Source organism: Convolutriloba macropyga, chromosome 4, assembly GCF_964194025.1.
Source record: "Convolutriloba macropyga chromosome 4, txConMacr16.3, whole genome shotgun sequence".
Lineage (NCBI taxonomy): Eukaryota > Metazoa > Xenacoelomorpha > Acoela > Convolutidae > Convolutriloba > Convolutriloba macropyga.
In genome coordinates this window covers 25,525,661-25,545,008 of record NC_134471.1, presented here as the reverse complement: position 1 = coordinate 25,545,008, position 19,348 = coordinate 25,525,661, and the positions used below count along the sequence as shown (strand labels likewise).

The following is a 19,348-nucleotide window of genomic DNA, read 5'->3' as shown; positions in this document are numbered from 1 at the left end:
ACCTTTAAACACACTTGTTAATGCTCCGCTAGCACTTAATCCGCAACAAGCACACATAAATGTACCAGCCCCTCCATCCCCCGTCCTAAACCCCGCACCACCGCATTTTCCGTTAATCCCACCAGCATTCCGCTTTCCTCCTTTGCCGCCACAAGCACTCCCACTACAAGCCACTAACCCCGTGGCGAATAATGTCAATCTGTTACCCCATTCTCCTCCTGCGCCATTCATTTCCTCCGCAAACAATTTCGTGCCTCAATTAATTCATCCACCACCTCCACAAAAGAGTTTTCAGCCCCAAAACTTTGTACCCATAACCCACGCACCTCCCGCTCCTCCAGATCCAAATGTCTGGCGTTTTCCGGCAGCAGTCCCACCTAATGCAGTACCACTTGTACATACATCTGCAAATTTATACACCGTAAAACCGGCCCCGTTAATCAACCCTCATATATCTACATCGCACCGCTCCCCTCATGTACAAGCAGCAGCAGGCGCTCAAAATTACGTAACATTAGACTTCATGCAAGCGAATCCATTTAGTTCTTCCACAGGTACCGCCCCCACCTTTGTCACTCCGATCATTCCGCCAACGTATGGAGCTACCGTTCCGAACCCGTTGTGTTGGGGTGGCCCGCCGCATCCCACACCTTCGGCTCCTTCTTTGGACTCTGCGGATTTGATAAAGCAGTTGGCGGACGCAATTACTTGTAAGAAGAACGATCCACTGCCCGAGTGGAAGTTGTCACAATACAATGGTGATCCCCTGCAGTGGCACGAATGGTTCGGACAATTTAAAAGCGCCATAGACGCACAGTCCTTGACTGATGATGTCAAGTTAACATACTTAAAAACTCTTGTAACTGGAAAAGCTAAAAGCGCCATCGCTGAGTTCGCATACTGCGGTGTAATGTATAAGGACGCACTTAAGACACACGAACGTAAATTTGGCCAACCACAGGCAGTAGTCAGTGCACACTTAGACAAACTCAGCTCTTTTCCTCCATTAAAGATGCACAAAAGTGATAACATCATAAACTATTCTGCAACAATTTCAAGTCTTGTTGGGTTCTTTAAATCACTTTCATATGACGCAGACCTAAAGAGCGCCTCACTTCTCAACACGGCTGTGCAAAAATTGCCGCCCAATCTAAAAGAGTCTTGGTCGCTCTTCACAGTGAAGAAACATTGGGTTAAGCCAACACTCCTTGACTTCAACGATTGGTTGAAGGAGAAGGCCGAGGCACGTGATTTAATGAAACAAACTTCATCAAAGGCAAGAACTGAGGATAACAACAACTCAGTTGTAAAGACCAAAGTAGCCTCAAAAACATTCGCTGCTAACACGCAAACTAAGGGCACTCAAAGACCAGCCTCAACATCGGCAACGCCTGCAACGCCTCGCTGCATTGTGTGTAAAGGTAACCACCGCATCTGGGAGTGTAGGGTATTTAAAGAAAAGTCTCCCACTCAGCGAGCAAAGTTAGTGGCGGAAGCAGAACTGTGTTTCTCATGTTTGAGAGAAAAGCATATGTTCAGGCAATGCCCAAACCCCAGGAAATGCAGGAAGGACGGCTGCAACAGCTCCCATAATACTCTTCTCCATGGAGCTGAGAGGGTTTATCCATCAAAATCCCCTCCAAACAACAAAAACAGTAATTCTAATGCTGGCGCAAATCAAAGTAAACTTCCTAGTGTCCAATCATTGAGCAAGACCACCACTTTGTCATCTGTGAGTAATGTGAAAGGCCTCCTTCAGGTGACTGAATTACAGTTAAAGAGCTCTAACGGTAAAGATACCAGGGCTTTAGTTTTGTGTGATACCGCTTGCAGTAACTCTTGGGTATCCAATGATCTTGCAAATAGACTTGGTTTGCACGGTACAGCATTGAAAATAACAGTCAAGGGTATAAATACCGAGGAGGTTGTAGACACTAAGTTAGTTGAACTAATTGTAACACCACGCGACAACCAAGCATTTGAACCATTTAAAGTAAGTCCTTACGTAAAGGAAGATTTAAATGTAGGCGCCGATGTCATCAACATTAAAGCACTTCAGGAAACATACCCGCACCTAGCAGTGCTAGACCCAGTTACATATTGCTATGGAAACATCGAGATGATACTTGGACAGGATGTGTATCATGCCATCCGCCCGTTAGAGTACTTCGCTGCCGACGAGAAGTCCTCGCCCTTCGCTGTTCGCTTGCCCATAGGTTGGGTTCTAAGCGGCCCTGTACCGTCGTCTTCAGGTTTAGTCTCGACTTGTTTCAAAGCTAATATGGAGCAGGATTTTGAACTCGCTAGTCAGGTAAAATCTTGGTACGACATGGAGTCGTACGGCGCACTTAAGCAAGTAGACCCACGATCCGCCTCGGATGCGCGTGCGCATGAAATTCTTGAAAACACCACCGTGCATAATGGAAAAAGGTACGATAGAGGAATGCTATGGGCTGAAAATAACATCGAACTGCCCAACAATTACTTCTCAGCGCTGGTTCAATTGAAATCTTTGGCAAAGCGGCTTACGAAAGACCAGACTTTAAGGGAAAAGTACTCGAATACCATCAAAGAGGACTTAGACAAAGGCTACGTAGTAAGGGTCAAAGATGCTCATAAGGTGGAAATTTGCTCGGAACGAGAGTGGTACCTACCACACCATCCGGTTGTTAACCCGAACAAGCCGGGCAAGGTTCGTAGGGTACTAAACGGAGCAGCAAAATTCCATGGCGCATCTCTTAATAAGTCATTACTCACCGGACCTGACCTACTGCAAAACCTAATCTATGTACTCCTACGGTTCAGGCAACATCAATTTGCCGTATCCGCCGACATCGAGGGAATGTTCCTCCAAGTTGGAGTGTTGCCATGTGATCAACCATCATTGCGCTTTTTGTGGCGGGAGGACCCCACATCAAATGTTGTGGTACACCAGTATACGCGCCACATCTTTGGGGCAAAAGATTCGCCCACCTGCGCCAACTACGCACTTCAGCGCACGGCACGCGATAATGCTAAGGAGTACCCAGAAGCTGCGAAAGCCGTCCTTGAGAACTTCTACATGGACGATTACTTGGACTCTGTGGAATCCCCCGAGAGGGCCCTCATTAGGTCGAAGGAATTCGTACATCTTCTCCATCTAGGTGGGTTTAAGCTTACTAAGTTTGTAAGCAATGTACCAGATCTGGCTGACCGAATTGATGGGTCTGCTCAATCCACTGAACCGAAGGTCATCGTTTCATCCAAGGAGGAATCAATGCACGTACCTGGGCTTAAGTGGGATCACAACAACGATACTCTGGTTGTGAGTAGGGGTACTAACAGCACCATCACGAAAAGTTTATTACAGCGCCTGGTCTTAAGTCTCGTGTCAAAGGTCTACGACCCAATTGGTCTTGTCGTACCGTTCACTGTTGGTGCTCGGTTAATCTTGAAAGACATTTGGCGTGTCAATGGACAAAGTTGGGATGACGAGTTACCCAAAGACACAGTTGACAGATTCCTTGCCTGGTGTGTTGAACTGCCGCGGTTAGCTGAGATCACTATACCGAGAAGTTACTTTTCAGGACCATTCCAACACCTTGAACTCCACATGTTCGGTGGTAGCTCGCAAGACGTATTCAGTGCAGTAGGTTTTCTTAGGGCTCAAGTAACTTGCAACTCCGGGGAGATTAAAACAGAGCTGGCGTTTGTCTTGGGCAAGGCCCGTGTTGCACCTATGAAGGTAATGACAGTTCCTAAGTTGGAATTACAAGCCGATCTCCTCGCTGCCCGTTTAAAAAGGGAAATCTGTCGAGCATTAACGGTTACTGTGGATAAAGTGTTTATGTGGACAGATAGTACCATCGTCTTGCAGTGGATAAACTCAACAAACAAACACCCCATCTTCATTGCAAATCGTGTTAGTGAAATCCTGGAGAACACCAGCGTTGACCAATGGAACCACGTCGCCACTTGTGATAATCCGGCAGATGCTGGCACGCGTGGCATGTCCGCTGAAGTTTTGCAATCAAGTAGCTGGGTGAGGGGTCCTGACTTCTTGAGAACTAAGCAATTCCCTTTTGTGCCAAATACTGACGTCGTTGATAACATCAAACTCGGCGTTGTAACCAAGGAACAAGATGATGACTCCATCTCATCTCTAGCCGCATCCGTAACCAAGCCGCCCAAGGAACAAAGCTTTAATCTAATCCCATTTGATAAGTTCAGTTCTTATCAAAAATTACTTCGTGTCACCGCATATGTGCTCCGTCTTTTACCATCTCATGAAAGTTACCGTACCGTAGACGGCAGCATAGCCGACCCTGTTGAGCTTGACGAAGCTTGAAAGAAAGGATCTTCTTGACAATAAATCCGTTAAGAAGAGCAGCCGCATCGCTCAGTTTACTCCGTTTATTGGGCCTCATGGCCTCATCCGTTCTTCTGGTCGACTCCGACGGCTAGTGGAAATTGACTTTGACACTAAGCATCCTATCGTGCTGGATGCGCGTCAATCTTTTGTTAAATTGTTTCTGCGGCATACTCATTTGAAGAACAACCATCAGGGCATTGATTACTTACGGTCAAAGGTACAGGAACGTTATGCCATCCTAAAACTGTGTTCCACACTGCGTTCCATCAAATCAAACTGCGTCTTGTGTAGAAAGTTCCGTGCAGCAACCATTCAACCTATCATGGCAGACCTCCCAAAGGAGAGACTCGCATACCAGTCTTCTCCCTTTACCAACACCGGGGTTGATTACTTCGGCCCATTATACGTCACAGTTCGTCGGACTACCGAGAAGAGGTGGGGATTTCTTTTCACTTGTCTCACTACTCGTGCTGTCCATGTTGAAATTGTCCCGTCCATGGACACTAGTTCTTGTGTAATGGGGGTGGAGCGGTTCGTCTCCCGTCGGGGTACTCCTGCTATGATTTGGTCGGATAATGGTACGAACTTCATTGGAGCGGAGAAAGAGCTCCGTGAATGTGTGGAAAAATGGAATACGCTTAACATTGCCACCGAACTTGCACATAAGGGCATTAAGTGGAGGTTCAATCCACCCAGTGCGCCACACCAAGGTGGCATCTGGGAGAGGTTAGTTCCTAGTGTTAAAAGAGTACTGTACACTATTCTGGGTACGCATCGCCTCACAGGTGAGGTGTTGAACACTACTTTTTGTCTGGTCGAATACGCACTAAACTCACATCCTTTAACGCCCGTAAGCGCCGACCCGTCCGACCTAGGTGCAATAACACCTAACCATTTTCTACTCGGTAACCAAGCAACCGGAATTCCGCCTATCGTTGGCGTCGACGAGTTCGATCATCGTAAGCGGTACGCCCGTGCACAGACCTACGCCCATGCAATTTGGGCACGTTGGCTTAAGGAGTATGTACCTGCGCTGAACCGTAGATCTAAGTGGCAGACGCCTGCCGAGCAGCACCTCTAGGTCGGTGATTTAGTTTGGATCGTTGAAGAAAGCAACCCTAGGGGTTACTATCCAACTGCTCGGATTGAAGAACTTCGGTACGGCTCCGACAGCGTCGCCCGCTCCGCCATCTTACGCACGTCATCCGGATCGCTCGGCCGCCCACTCGTTAAGCTTGTACCGATCCTCCCAACATTTTCTCCCGGGCCGGAGGATGTTACTGAGTAAATAAAAGAGCAGCGAGGATTTAAAGCGCTATTTAAATAAAACGAGAATCTATCCAGCGAGAAAGTTTATTACGTCATATTTCTTAACCTTTACGTAATTTCTTAACCATGTAAGCCTTACAAAAAGATTAAATGCACACAAAATACGTTCTATTTGGCATAAAAAGCTCGGAAAAAGTTCGTTAAACAATTTTTGTTGAGCCTACTAATATACTGAATCGATTAAGCTCTTTTTAGGCTTAAATTTTATGTTTCGAAAACGTATCGGTGACCAATCTGAGTCGAAAATCGACTCAGACAAAGTACCTGCTAAAAAAGATCAAGCTAGATTTGCCGGGCCATTGAGAGGGGCCTTTTGGCCGTTATACGTTGTGGAAGATAGTTGTGCCTCGCTATTGATATCCGTCTCATTAGATATTATGATTGGAATTTAACTTTCGAAAGAGTGAATCTTACTCTGTCACCTTTACTTGTGTCACGCTCTGCTTTGTTCTAGCATTTTTTCTCAAGGAAATAAAGGAACTGCAAAGGAAAAAAACCTCACTCAACTTAGCTATGAAAAGACATGCTATGAAAATAGCATGGCTATCAAAAATGTCATTTCATAGCATTAGCTATGAAAAGACCTGAAAAGTCAATGGCATGAACATTAGCATCAACCTGTACCCTCCCTTCCCTCTTGCAGTCTCCAAATTGAATCCTGTTCTAGGAGTGGAAGAACCTAGATACCTGGAATCTTGGTAGATGAGCCAGACTCGATGATCTTGTCCAGGTTGCCTCCGAGAGTCTCGATGAACTGCTGGGCCTTTGGGTTGGTCTGCCCACTCTCTTGCATCATTATGCCATACGCCACAAATTTGTCCTCTACCTGAAAAAGTAATCACAGTAAAGCGTCTACTATTAATGTCCACATTTGTGTCCAAGATTTTACATATGATATCGTAGGATTGCCAGGACTTAATTATATGCTACTTATGCTCATTTATGTATGTATTTATATCAATTATTGGTGCCTATTTTTTCGATTCTTTGATCCAAAAGACAGGAACATATAACCTCAAAAACTGCGGAATTATGTTAATTATCAGCTCCCATGATGAGGTCCCGTGGCTTGCAGGCAAGGTAACCCGAGTAAAAGATTTATTTTCATTAGCCTGTGTGAACACACCGGCATGGGTTTTTGGTTTATCTAGAATCTTGATAATGCACCCATTACACTTTCCGGGTCGAGGTGTCAGCGCCATTTCAGTGGATTTTTGTAAGAAATGCGCTGATTGCGCGGAAATCATATAAGAAATTTCAATTATACGTGCTCACATCCTACCCGGGGGAAACAGAAACAGTTCCTCAAAGAAACATTTCCTACCGTTGGTATGTCGGGTGTGAGTTGGAACACAAAGTGTGTCTCGCCATCAAACTTCTGCCCGTCCAGCAAGTGTTCACACCCATATCCCTTGGCGTGTCCCCAGTGGGAGTGGAAACTACCCAAGACATAGGTGCCCTCCAGAACTCCCCCAGACAGTTGCCATTTCACACCTAGAGTTGTTAAAATGACATTTGTTTAACACTGTTTCACCCGTATTTTTCTCGATCTCTTACAAATAGCGACGTGAACAAAACTACCACCCTCCATTCATTGGAATAAAAATTTAGAAAATTTTTGCCAGCTTGGTAACAGAAGTAACTCAACCAGACAAAAATTTGTCGAAATAACAGTTGGAGTGCAAAAACAGTCGACGCCTGCTGAAGTTGTGAAGTTGTGTCCCGGTAATTCGAATCATAAACTGGTTATTTCAGATGAATGAACCGGCTCTTCAATGATAGAAAACAATGTTTCGAATGATAAAACACATATGTCCAATCTTACAGCCACTTTTTTCGAACCATGCGTTCAGTATTTTGAACGATGAGCTATATGTTTGGAATCAAGAACCTGATATTTTCAATCGTTAATCGGGTAGAGATCACATCAAAAATTTTATTTCATTATGTAAAACATAACCGACAATCGTCGTACGAATCGTTTTCAAAAACGACCAGCGAGCTGCTGCTTTCGGTGGTAGCCAGCTTGAGATTTGGGATGCTAACATTTGGGGTTGGGGGTATCAATGGAAGGGAGGGTCAAGCTTGCGGGGCTAGGGATAAATTGAGATTAAAAGAGGGGGACTGGACGACAGGGAGGGAGGGAGGGAGGTATGGGGAGGGGTGAGGGGTTGGAGTGTTGAGCGAGGAGGGGTCCAAATCACCAGGTTGAGAAAGGTAGACGGGGGAGTAGTGCAGGATGACTGCGGAGGTGACTGATGGGGGAGGGGCGATGGAGAGGGTCAAACTTCTAAGAACTGCCCTTCATACAAGTATGTCTCATCACCGGTATTGTTGAATTCCATACTTAGAGACTATAGTAAGGCGTATGAATCGTAAAAATCGGTCAAGCAAAAACTGCACAAAAAAGACCGCAGGACTATTATACTAAATACAAACTTCGTTTGAGAGCTATTAATAATGTATCTATCTGAAACTTCATCAATTGCTAGCCAAAAATGAAGGGATATATTGATTGTAACAAGTGAGTTTAAAAACTTTTGAATTAACTTAATTTTCAGATAAGACAAAGTCATTTATAACCTTGAGAGATAATAAAGGCAAGTGTAAGTTTGTAAATTTAGACCTCAAATGTATATTTGGTATTCTCTGACTTAGTAGATTCTTAAGTCAATAGTTGTCAATATGCTAAAAAATAAGTTAATCGATCAAATAATTTTGCAACAAACGAAAAATCCTGAAGTCGGTTATATTCTATGGTTAATTACTTGGTAGTTCAGAGAGTGTTTGTTGTTGTTATTAGTTCAATGCGTTCATTCAAGTCGGAAATTCAACGTGTTTCGTGAGCAATATTTTTTGATTAAAAATTAGGGATCTTTCCCGTTTGCCCCCCCCCCCCAAGTACGTTATGCGCCCCCCAGTTACAGAGCACATGCCATCACATAGTAAATCATTGTGTAAAAATATGCCAGTGCGTCTGGGGGTGCAAATAATATGCGCCCACTAAGCTGGGGGGGTACAAACGGAAAATATCCAAACTTAGCGTGGATAAGGAGATGATGATTTTGAAAAAAGTACTCAGTTACAGTTATCACTATCTAACATAGCGCATAATTGTATTTGTTAGTGCAGTAAGCAAACAGGAAAAATATTAGCTAAAACAACTCGAGCAATATCTCTATATATTTAGCCGCCTCGCTCAACTGAGCGTCTTGGTATTTGCGGCTAATCCTCTGCTACGGGGCTTGAATTTCCAGCCAGTGGATAGTATCTTTGCGGAGTTGGTAAAAATTTCTCTACTAAAAGTTCACTGCTTTTTATAGCGCTGGTTCATACTACTTGCCAGCTGGCATAACTTGATTGCTTGATTTACTATTTTGACATATACTGAGGCAAAAACACAATAGGATTACACGAGACAGCACTAAAAACGTTTGTTTCGTATTTTATGTAGCACCTCTACAATATTGGTGACCTATATTCATGGCCCGGGTCTATCCCATTATACCCCCCAGATAAGTGTTCAGATTACCTGTAGGCCCCCAATCATGGTAATTATACCATAATGGGGGCTATAATTTGATGGGTAACTAGAAGACTTCATGGCTTTATATAACTTATCGGATCTTTTCCGTTTGTGCCCCCCAGCTTAGTAGTCGCATTTTATTTGCACCCTCAGACGCACGTGCCATATTGTTACATGATGACTTACTATGTAATGGCACGGGCTCTGTAATTGCAGGGCGCATAACGTACTGGGGGCACAAACGGAAAAAATCCGACTTATCAATAACAGCAAAACCAAGAACAAAGAGACGCCAAAAATTTACGAACAAGTTCTGCGCCAAAATTGTACACACCAAGCACCTATAACTGAGATCAATTTCACGATGTCAAACTAGATCGAGAACAATTGGCATAAACAGACCAACCTCCAAGCTGACCGGCGTAGTTCTGAACATAAAACTGCCAAATTTGATTTAAAAAATCAGTAATAATTGAAAAACGATATTTCTTAAATTATACATTTATAATTTGAAACATTAACCGACAAATGTCGGAAGATTTGCTCTTGAACGACGGGCGAGTCAATTTAATTCATGGTCTTTATTATAGACCAAATTTTCTTTATGGCTGCAAAAAACATCGACCCCACCGGGATTCGAATCACTAACCTCCCGCTTCATGCCCACCAGCACTAACCACTGATCTACGGGTCACTTACTTTTCCTATGCTGCAACCATTTTGATATTAGCAACAACTTTTACTTCCAAGCACTAGAGATCAGTCAAAAATGATGAACGAAAGCGTGAAAAAGTCACTTGAGAAGTTAAAACAATGTTCTAGAAGAAAAGCGCAAAATTGTCAAGCGAAAAATTAGCATAAAAAAGACACACACGTTTACAACAGTTCACATGAACTGCGTTCAAAAGCAATTAAACATTATAACATTTAACTCGAAATATTTAAGATTATAACCTTTGAAAGCCAATATGAACTAATTAATTTTAAAAACGATTTAAATATGAAGAGTGTGGAAGCAACAAAAGCTGTTCTGAGTCCTCAAAACTACTCAACATGCTTAAAAACGGAGAAGGTGAGATCTGAATTTTGACATTATGGTGAAGTCAAAACACCTAATTAAAAACGCTTGCAAACTATTTGACAGGTACATTTTAAATCCTATATAGTAAACGCGAGAGCTCTTAAAATGGGACACTAATTTTGCACGTTTAAGGGGCCTCTCGAAGCACATGTTTAAGAGCCGCATTGAGAAGGATGGTTAAGCAAACATATCGAGAGAGGTCATTGAGCTAAAAGGCTCAAAGTGGATGGGCGAGAACCGAACCTGGGACAAAAGACTGTTAGTCAGGTGCAGTTACCACGAGGCTAAGAGGGCTTGAAAGTGTCATTGCTCAAAGGGAGGATTTACTGTCCTGGGTACTACGTGTTTTTTAATTGCTCCCGAATTGAGTTTGAAGTTCTATTGTAAATGTGAGTTTTTCTGCACAAAAAAGTTTTAGCGGTACAGATTCTGCGCTATTCTAGGAAACTCTTAGCTTCCAACTGAGCTTTTCAAGCTTTATTTTTTTATTTTCGCGTGATCTCAAATGCTCTCAGTTTGATAAATATGTTTATTCAGAAACTAAGCGATTGTGAGAAAGGGTTGCTTGTAGTATTTATAGCGCAGCTGGTAACATGGAGGACTGCTATGAGGGTTCGAGCGCGTGTCGGGTACCTTTCTTTTTCTAGACATGATAATATCTAATCGACACCATGCGACGCAAGTTGGTCCGTGTTCCCGTCTGTGTATATATATAAATATATATATATATATATATATATATATATATATATATATATATTTATGTATATATATATATATATATATATATATGTGTGTGTGTGTGTGCGTGTGTGTGTGTGTATGTGTGTGTGTGTGCATGTGTGTCTGTGTGTATGTGTGTCTGTGTGTATGTGTGTGTTTGGGGGATGAAAATGGTAAAGGTTTTCTCTTTGTAGCACTTTTTCTTTCCATTCGCTTGGTCATTTCTTTATTTTTTTAATTGTTTATTTCAGGTCTTGGAACGATAGTTTTTCGTAAATCACTGGGATTTTCCAGTTAGTATTGTTACCCCTAAACAAATTTTAGAGCAATCATTTTTCTTAATCTTTTTCTTTCCTTCTTTTTCTTTCTTTCTTTCTTTTTTTCTTACTTTATATCTTTCTTTCTTTCTCTTTCTCGCTTTCTTTCTCTCTCCCTTTCTTTGTTTCTCTCTCTTTCTCTCGCTCTGTGTGTGTGTTTCCTCCTCTCTCTTTCTTTTCTTTCCTCGGTTCCGTTTCTCTGTCTCTCTCTCTATCGCCTCTCTCCTTCTTTCCGTTTCTCTCTCTCTCTCTCTATCTCTCTCTCTCTCTCTTTCCGTTTATTTCCTTCTTTTTTTCTCTTTTCAAATTGAATGATCAAGAAAACCAGTTGAGCAAATAGCCACCCCAAGAAACGGGAGGCCAAAACAGAATACACCAATAGCTTCAAACAGACTGAATTGGAAAAATAAAAGTTTTTCCCTGTCCTGCATAGGATAACCACAGATTGAGTTTGATTTTATAGCTGTTGATTTCGGTTTTATTATAATTATCGATAAAATCGCTATGAAATTAAGTTTTGAGCAGTTTTAGTCCTATCGTCTGATCTTCCTTTATTATATTAAACATCATTTTTAATTGAGTACAATTGTTAACATCGCTCCTGTTGTAACATGTTTTAGGTGTCCTTAATCATGAAACCTAGCGCATAATAAATGCGTTTTGAGACTCGCTTTGCCATCATATTTAAGCTCATATTATGCACATTTTTTGCGCTCATTACACATGCGGTATAGCATAATCAAGCGTGTCACAACCGCCATTGTCCAGAAATTTGCTTTAGAATGAGCAAAGGACAAGTCCAATGCGCATTGTTAGCTTAAGTGGAGAGACCTATGGCTGTTAAGCGAGGGGTATGGGTTCGAGCCCGAGTCGGTGCGAAACAGAAATCTCAACTTCTTTCAAACCTCTTTTTCGTGTGAATGATTTTCTTGTTATGGTTTTGAGGGCCTGCTAAAGAATTTTTTAAGTGCCTCATTTGAAACAATATTCTAAGTTCCCCCGAACCCGACATTCTTAATTAAAAGTCCCCAGTTTAATTAAAACTCATCCTCGGCTTGTTACATGAAGCAAAACGTCAGCGTCTTTCCATTATAGCCCCCCCCCCCCTGCTTAATGGTCAGATAACCTATAGCCCCCAATCATGGTGAATATACCATAAAGGGGGCTATAATGGAAAAGAGCCAATTTTACCTTGGGGAGGGGCAGCCACAAATGTGTGTCCGTTGTTAGTCAGAGTCCACTCTGCACTTCCATCTCCCTCAATCAACTCCAGCTTGAAAGGCGGCCTCTCTTCCTTTGTTGCATCACTCGCCCTAAAACATCCCAACATAGCCACTCGGGTTGAGGTGTAAGCGCAAAATTTTTTGTGAGGAAATCCGCTCAATGTGCTGTGCTGACAGCTTAGTTTTAGCCGGTGATTCAAAATATTTTTAGCACTTCTTACAAAAAATTACCACATCAGTTATCAGTTCCAAAATTGGCTCTATTTCTCTTTTGCCCCCCCCCCCCCCCCCACCTTTATTTATATTTTTCCCCAGGCGCACGTGCAATTTTGTTATATAGTAACGTGCTATATAACAACATATAAATTGTAACTGGGGAACGTAAAAAACACTGGGGGGGGGGGGGCAAAACAGAATAGATCCCCAAAATTTAATGATTACCAGAATCTAATGATATTATTCATACAACTACTGATTCATAATTCACTCATGATGTTTGTGTCCTCAGTAATTGTTGTTAGAGTAGATAATCATTTGTTCCTGTAGTTATAAAACTACAGGAACAATAGGGCGCAAGAAGCACTGAGCCAAATTTTTGATCAAATTATATTTTGCTATTTAGCAGGTTACTATGGAAAATAGCACGTGCTCCTGGGGCGTAAAAGATATAAACCACTAAGCTGGGGGTGGGGGGGGGGGGCAAACAGAATACATCCCATTCCTCAAGTGTTGAAAGTGAACTGAAAGAGTGATGATCTATGGTTTACAATTCCCATTGGTGGGGGGGGGGGGGGTGCGCAACGGGAGAGAATTTGTGTCCTCTAAAGTTATTACTTTACAAGAGAGACTAGCAGATACACCCTACACTCCTTGAAGTGAAGTGTTAGTTGTGATGTGTCATGTTACCTAATATCGATGGGGGATTGTCGAGTGCCCATGACAGAGATGGGGAACTGTTGTCCCCACTCGTTCTGAGAATGATGAGACCAGTCAGACATTGCTTGTTTATTGTTAGTTGCAGCTGTGCTTGCTCTCTTTCGAAGAAGGGCTGAGGTTGATTTGCGCTGAAACAATAAACATCCAAATGTGCCCCTTTTCATGGCTTCCTGTTAAGATCATAGGCTATCTCAGTATTTGAATTTGTTCCCTCTAAGACCCTCAGTTTTAGTGGACGCGTCAATCTTACGTGCCATATTGTCACATAACCTTTGACTACCTAGTGGCATGAATTTTGGGGTCTTTCCCATTATAGCCCCCCCCCTTAGTGGCCAGATAACCTATAGACCCCCCCCCCCCCCCATTATGGTAATTATAACATAATGGGGGGCTGTAATTTCGTGGCGGGGGGTTATAATGGGAAAGACCCGAGTTTTGTAATTTGGGCAGCATAACGACTGGGCCAATGGGCTACAGTTTTGCAGCGGGGGGGGGGGGATAAGGGCAAAGACCCCAACAACAATAATGGGCAAGACCCTAAATTTGAGCTGACCCATTGAACCTAAAGTGATTCATTTTTTTTCAAAAAAAAACTTGGACCCGACCCACCTTTTGATTTAGTTCAATCTCTTGAATGCTTTAAAAGCACGTGAGAAATTAAGTTAAGCTGATAAATTTTCAGCTATGTGTAGTCAGTGATGTAAGGTATAGCAACAGAAACGAACGTTCGAAAAGCATCAAGCTATAAAAAGAGCTTGAGAGTCGGTCGAACAAGCTGTTAAATTTCTGTCGAGTTTTTTCTGTTGATAACCCTATAAATTTTTGAGAATATATGGAACTGTTTCTATTCTCCAAGCCTGAATATGACAATCTAAAATTGACATTTTGGTCCACCATCGATCACCGTAAACATATACCATAAAGGGGGGGGGGGTAATTTTTTCCAGAAGGGTTTCCGCGGATTTTCCAACCCCCCCCCAAAAAAAACACATGTTTAAATTATAAGACAATACGGATTTTTTTCGTTTGTGCCCCGCCCCCAGCGTAGTGGGTGCGTATTATTTGCACCCCAGACGCACGTGCCATAATTTAAAATACGATTTACAATGTAATGACCCATGCTCCGTAACTGGGGGTGCATAACGTACTGGGGGCACAAACGGAAAAGATCCTGACCAATTAACGTTGGGAGAATTGATTTCATACGACCAGCGAGCGGTTGGCTTCGGCAGTAGTCAGCTGGGGCTTAGGTAGGCTGGTGAGAGGAGTGGTGGGGGTGTCAATTAATGGGGGGGGGGGGGGTAGGGTTGAGGGAGAGCTGGACGAGAGGGGGGTTCAAATCACCAGGTTGGAGGAGGGTGGACGGGGGTGTCGGGGTTGGGAGTGAAATGAGTGTGTGGGAGGAGAAGGGGGTTGACTGAGGGCAGTCAAACGTTTAATACCAAGAGCCTCCACACCCTGAAGTTGTGTTTTCAAATCAGTTTCGGCGAATGGCATACTTAGAGACTAGTCAGGCTCTAAGAGAGCTACTCGGTCACATAATGCTCTCCGAGTGCTACCTGTTTATCCCGTTTTTGAAGATGAAAAGTCAAATGAGTCAGACCAACAGTGAAAAATTGGTAAAGCGAAAAATCGCATTAAAAAACCACATGACTAATACAATTGCTACAAACTTCCTTTGAGAGCAATTAACAAAGACGATCCTACGCACAGGTCTTGCTAGGATAATAGAAGTTGAGGAGGACTAAGACTTTCTCGCGGGGTTTCGGTTGGCTTCTGAATGATTTGCTGGATCGTTCCCATTGTAGCCTTTCCTTCCCCCTACGAAATGCTAGTCCTTCATTATGGAATATTTACTACGACGGATGGCCATAACGACGGGAAAGGTCGATTTGCTTCAAAGTATAACTTTTATTATATAAAATGCACGCAATTTCAGATTAAAAAACAAGATTTTTTGCGATGCTGGACTGACTATAAAATTTGCCTTGTAAAATAGACCATTCGTGTTTTACAATTGAGAAATTGCAATTGGTTTTTGCTCAAAGAGTTTTTGTATTCAATATTCGGTCTTTACAAGCCGACCGTGCTTTGTACAGATTACCACAACAGTATTTGATTTTTCAAAATCTGAGTTGCTAAAAATTTGCTTGAGCAGCTGAAATTATAATACACAGTAAAATACACTATAAGAAAAGCAAAAATTAAATAGTATTCAGGTAATCAAAACCAAGAAAATAGTGGTTAGAACCAGTAATGCACTCTATTGGTTACGATAATAGAAAGGTACCAAACTTGTTATGTCGCCTATGAAGAAACTGAAAACAGGCAAAAAAAAATTGGCGGGATGCTTTTGGATGCCTATTTTGTTAAGCCAAGCGAATCAGAATGATCTCCTACATTCCGAAAAGGATTAAATATGCTTAATGAATGCCAAATTTTGACAATTGTTATTTGTTGTGTAGTCTATGAAAGTCAAACAACAAGAAATTAGATTTTTTAAAGAAGATATCAATTATTAATATCATACAAAAATTTTTGAGAACACAAAAAAATCTGCTCTTGTTACATTAAAAAATCAAACTTAGACAAAATCATCAAGAACTCTTGGAGAAAAGAAACTTAGTAGTCTCTAATTGAACTAACTACTAAGCTGCTGTTTTATGCTCAAGCGCAAGCGCAATATTCAAACATTTAGCCTCACAATGACAAAATTATGAATGGAAAAACGTTGAACTCTGTTTTATCTTTTACTGTCCAAAGCATAAAAGGCGTAAGCACAATTATAACTTCAGATAAGCACAATTATAAAAGTGGCAGAAAGCATCCAAATTTTTGAAAAGATATTAAAAAATCAAACTGATTTTTTTCCGGGAAATATGGCTTTGTTTATATAATAATAAAACTTTACCCAAAATTATTTTAAGGGACTGCTTTGATAATGTTCAGGAGGGAAAACGACGAGTGCTGATTTTCAAAATCAGCTCATTAATTGAATTGATATCATCTAATGTTGTGTTGACTCCATACCGAAGTGTTGATTAGATTCCGATGTGAAAAAAATGTGACTCGTTAGATGCCGACATGGCAATAATCCATTGTTTAAAGTTTTTTGGTATTTATCAGACTTTAGCTACTCGCTTCATTTTTAAATCATTCAACTAAGGTTATCAGAACAGGAGTTGATTAGAAATTGCTAACAAACTTCTCGTTTCAACGATGGTCAGCCAGTGAAATATATAGTTAATTCAAACGTGAAATGTAAACTGAAATATATGGATAGGTCTACCAACAACAAGAGCTACTATTTTTTTTTCAAACAATAGTGTGCATATGCTTTTCTAAATATTATTGTGCATAGGTTTTCCAAATATTGGTGCGTTTGATTCTTATAATCTTCAAACAATCTCCATCAAAACAATCTGAGCAAGAAAAAGAACAATAATATGATCCAAAATTCGTTCAAGCTTGACCATCAATTGCACTTCAAAATTTTAGGAACGCTCTTTCAATTTTTTTTATTGACACTGTTATATTAGAGTTCACCCCGACGTTCTGAAATCCATCTGCGATGAAAAAGTCAAGTAAGTGACCAGTAATAGTTTTAATGCATAGCAGTGTTATCAATATTGTAACTCATTCGTATCAGATCTAAGCGTATTTTCTACCCAAGCATTTCAAAAAATAAAACAAATATAAAACAAACTGTTTATTAAAGCTTCTTAATGTTACTACTTTTCAGACCTCCGTAAAATATATAGCCAAAAACTTGATTCAACGAAATAAGATGGGCTAGCTTATAGTTCCCCCGCCCATCGATCCAGAATGGGCCAAAAAACAGCAATAGAAAATTGGAATAATCAAGGAAATTGGGCTGAAGAAACGATTCTGTTGCCAGATATATTTCAAACTGATCGAAAGAAAAGCTAACAATATAAAAGAACAACAAGCTCTAAATTTTTGTCCCATGTAAAAATATTTCACAGTAATTAAATCAAACATTTTTAAACAAATTCTTTAGTAGAGGCTTAAGGGGCCCATATTAACCCTGTAATATTCTGGTGGTAAATGGGAGCCGTGTTGTACATTACAACAACTTTGTGGACCAAAATTTGCATAATTGACACCAGTTTGATAATTTGGCTGTTTTGGTTTATGCCACAATGTCTGGATATATTCATATGGATACTCCGAGCCCGGATTAGCCCTCGAACGACCTTGACTTTGTCTCTGATATTTTTCCCGCCAATTTTCGAGGGAAGCTGCCCTACGAGTTTCAGTAACTGGTATGTTAGGCTTTCTTTCGCAAGGCAAAGCTTGAATGTGTACTCGAGGTCTATCTTGGCATGTTCTACTGGGCTGGTATACTCCGCTAAATCTGTAGCGAAACTTCTCTGAATTTCTGTTTGCTGACATTTTTTTTTGCCAAAGTTATTCAAAATGAGTAAATGCTGTTAATTGTACATGCTTTCTACCTGTTTTATATCTATTTTAGTTTTTGATATTCTGTAGATAAGCGTTTTTGTATGTCTTTAGGTCTTATCAAGAAATTACGAATGGCATATACAGTTTGCAAAAAGTTACTGAAAGTTTGTCTGGTCTTCATGTTTCTCTTTTACCAAATAAACAACTTGAACACTTAACAAGGAAATTAAAAGCATTTTCTGCGTTAGTCAGCCAAAAATAACGTCCAACTGAACAAAAAATGTAAAGGAAAACAATTATAATGTAATGTGGAAGCATATACAATCGCTAAATTGCTCCTGTTACAATGATTCCAGTTAAATATAACTTCGCTTATTTAGTTATCAATTTCGTTTCATGTAGAATTATTTCATTTTTCTCAGATCACCCTTTTGACGCTTTTTTTTTGAAGTAAAGATAACAGATCTTGATCTTGGTTGCTTTTCACTAGATGACTTTTGGCTAAGAATGACGAGCAAATTTTGCTAAGATCAAAAGAGATCGACAGGAGTCAAAAGATTTCCAGTGACTTTACTCGAACGCTTTTTCTCCTTGAGCTTAATAGGAATTAACAACGGATACCTAAGACAAATTAGTGACAATCAGTACTGTTTCACAACAATTTCAGAGAACTTTCAATTTTTAGTATTGATTCAGAAGGATTTCAGAATCAACTGTGAAATGATTTTGGAATTTCTCTGAATCAGAGCAAAATTCAGAGAATAAATTCAGATAAATATTTAAATTAAATCGATCTGGCGTCCTCGATTATCTGACCAGATCGTTTCTTTTTAAAAAAAATATAAAAAAAAGAACATTGTTAATTTCCTCTGGTACACATAAGTATAAAAAGCAAATGGTAAAAGAGGCAATGTAAAGTTAAGAATATAACATTATGTAAAATTATAAAATCATTAAATTACTTAACTAAAAATTAAATTACTTAACTAAAAATTTGACCTTACATTATTAAAAAATGGCCTAAAATGCGAACATAAAATGTTCTCACAATTTTATATGTACATCGTGAAGATTAAAAATTAAAATTAAAATCTAATGCTCTCAATATCATCTTTAATATCAGTTACTTTTGGGTCCTTCAAAAATTCTTTCCAAAAATATTCTTTCAGTTGTTTTTTTAAGGAAGCTTTCGATGTTGTTTTCAGTCTAATATTAGAAGGCAGACTATTATAAATTGGAATGGCTTGTGCAATAAAAGAATCAGTTAAAAACTTATTGTTCTTTCTTATATCGAAAGTTACTTTTTTTGACCTGTCATGTTGTTTTATTCTCATGGTAGAGAGAGGTTCAATTTTAAACTTTTACTTAGTGTATCTACCATTTACCGACATTTTGAACACTGAAGATGATTGACTTTCATGCTGGCTTTTTAAATAA

General features: G+C 40.5%; 1 protein-coding gene across 7 annotated transcripts in view; it reads right to left on the bottom strand.

Moving 5' to 3' along the window:
- Positions 1-19,348, bottom strand: part of LOC142337549 (carbonic anhydrase 2-like) — a 40,974-nt gene that overhangs the window by 9,108 nt on the left and 12,518 nt on the right. For 5 of the 7 annotated variants that reach the window (XM_075386855.1, XM_075386858.1, XM_075386856.1 and 2 more), the window contains 4 exons: positions 13,457-13,614; positions 12,519-12,640; positions 7,005-7,174; positions 6,368-6,506 (listed from right to left, as the gene is read on the bottom strand). In XM_075386855.1, coding sequence (XP_075242970.1) covers positions 6,368-6,506; positions 7,005-7,174; positions 12,519-12,640; positions 13,457-13,548 — 523 coding nt within the window. In that variant the 5' untranslated portion in view covers positions 13,549-13,614. Of the gene's footprint in view, positions 1-6,367; positions 6,507-7,004; positions 7,175-12,518; positions 12,641-13,456; positions 13,615-14,095; positions 14,237-17,533; positions 17,938-18,233; positions 18,403-19,348 lie in introns of those variants that run through there. The other 2 variants (XM_075386852.1, XM_075386857.1) reach the window with 2 other exon arrangements.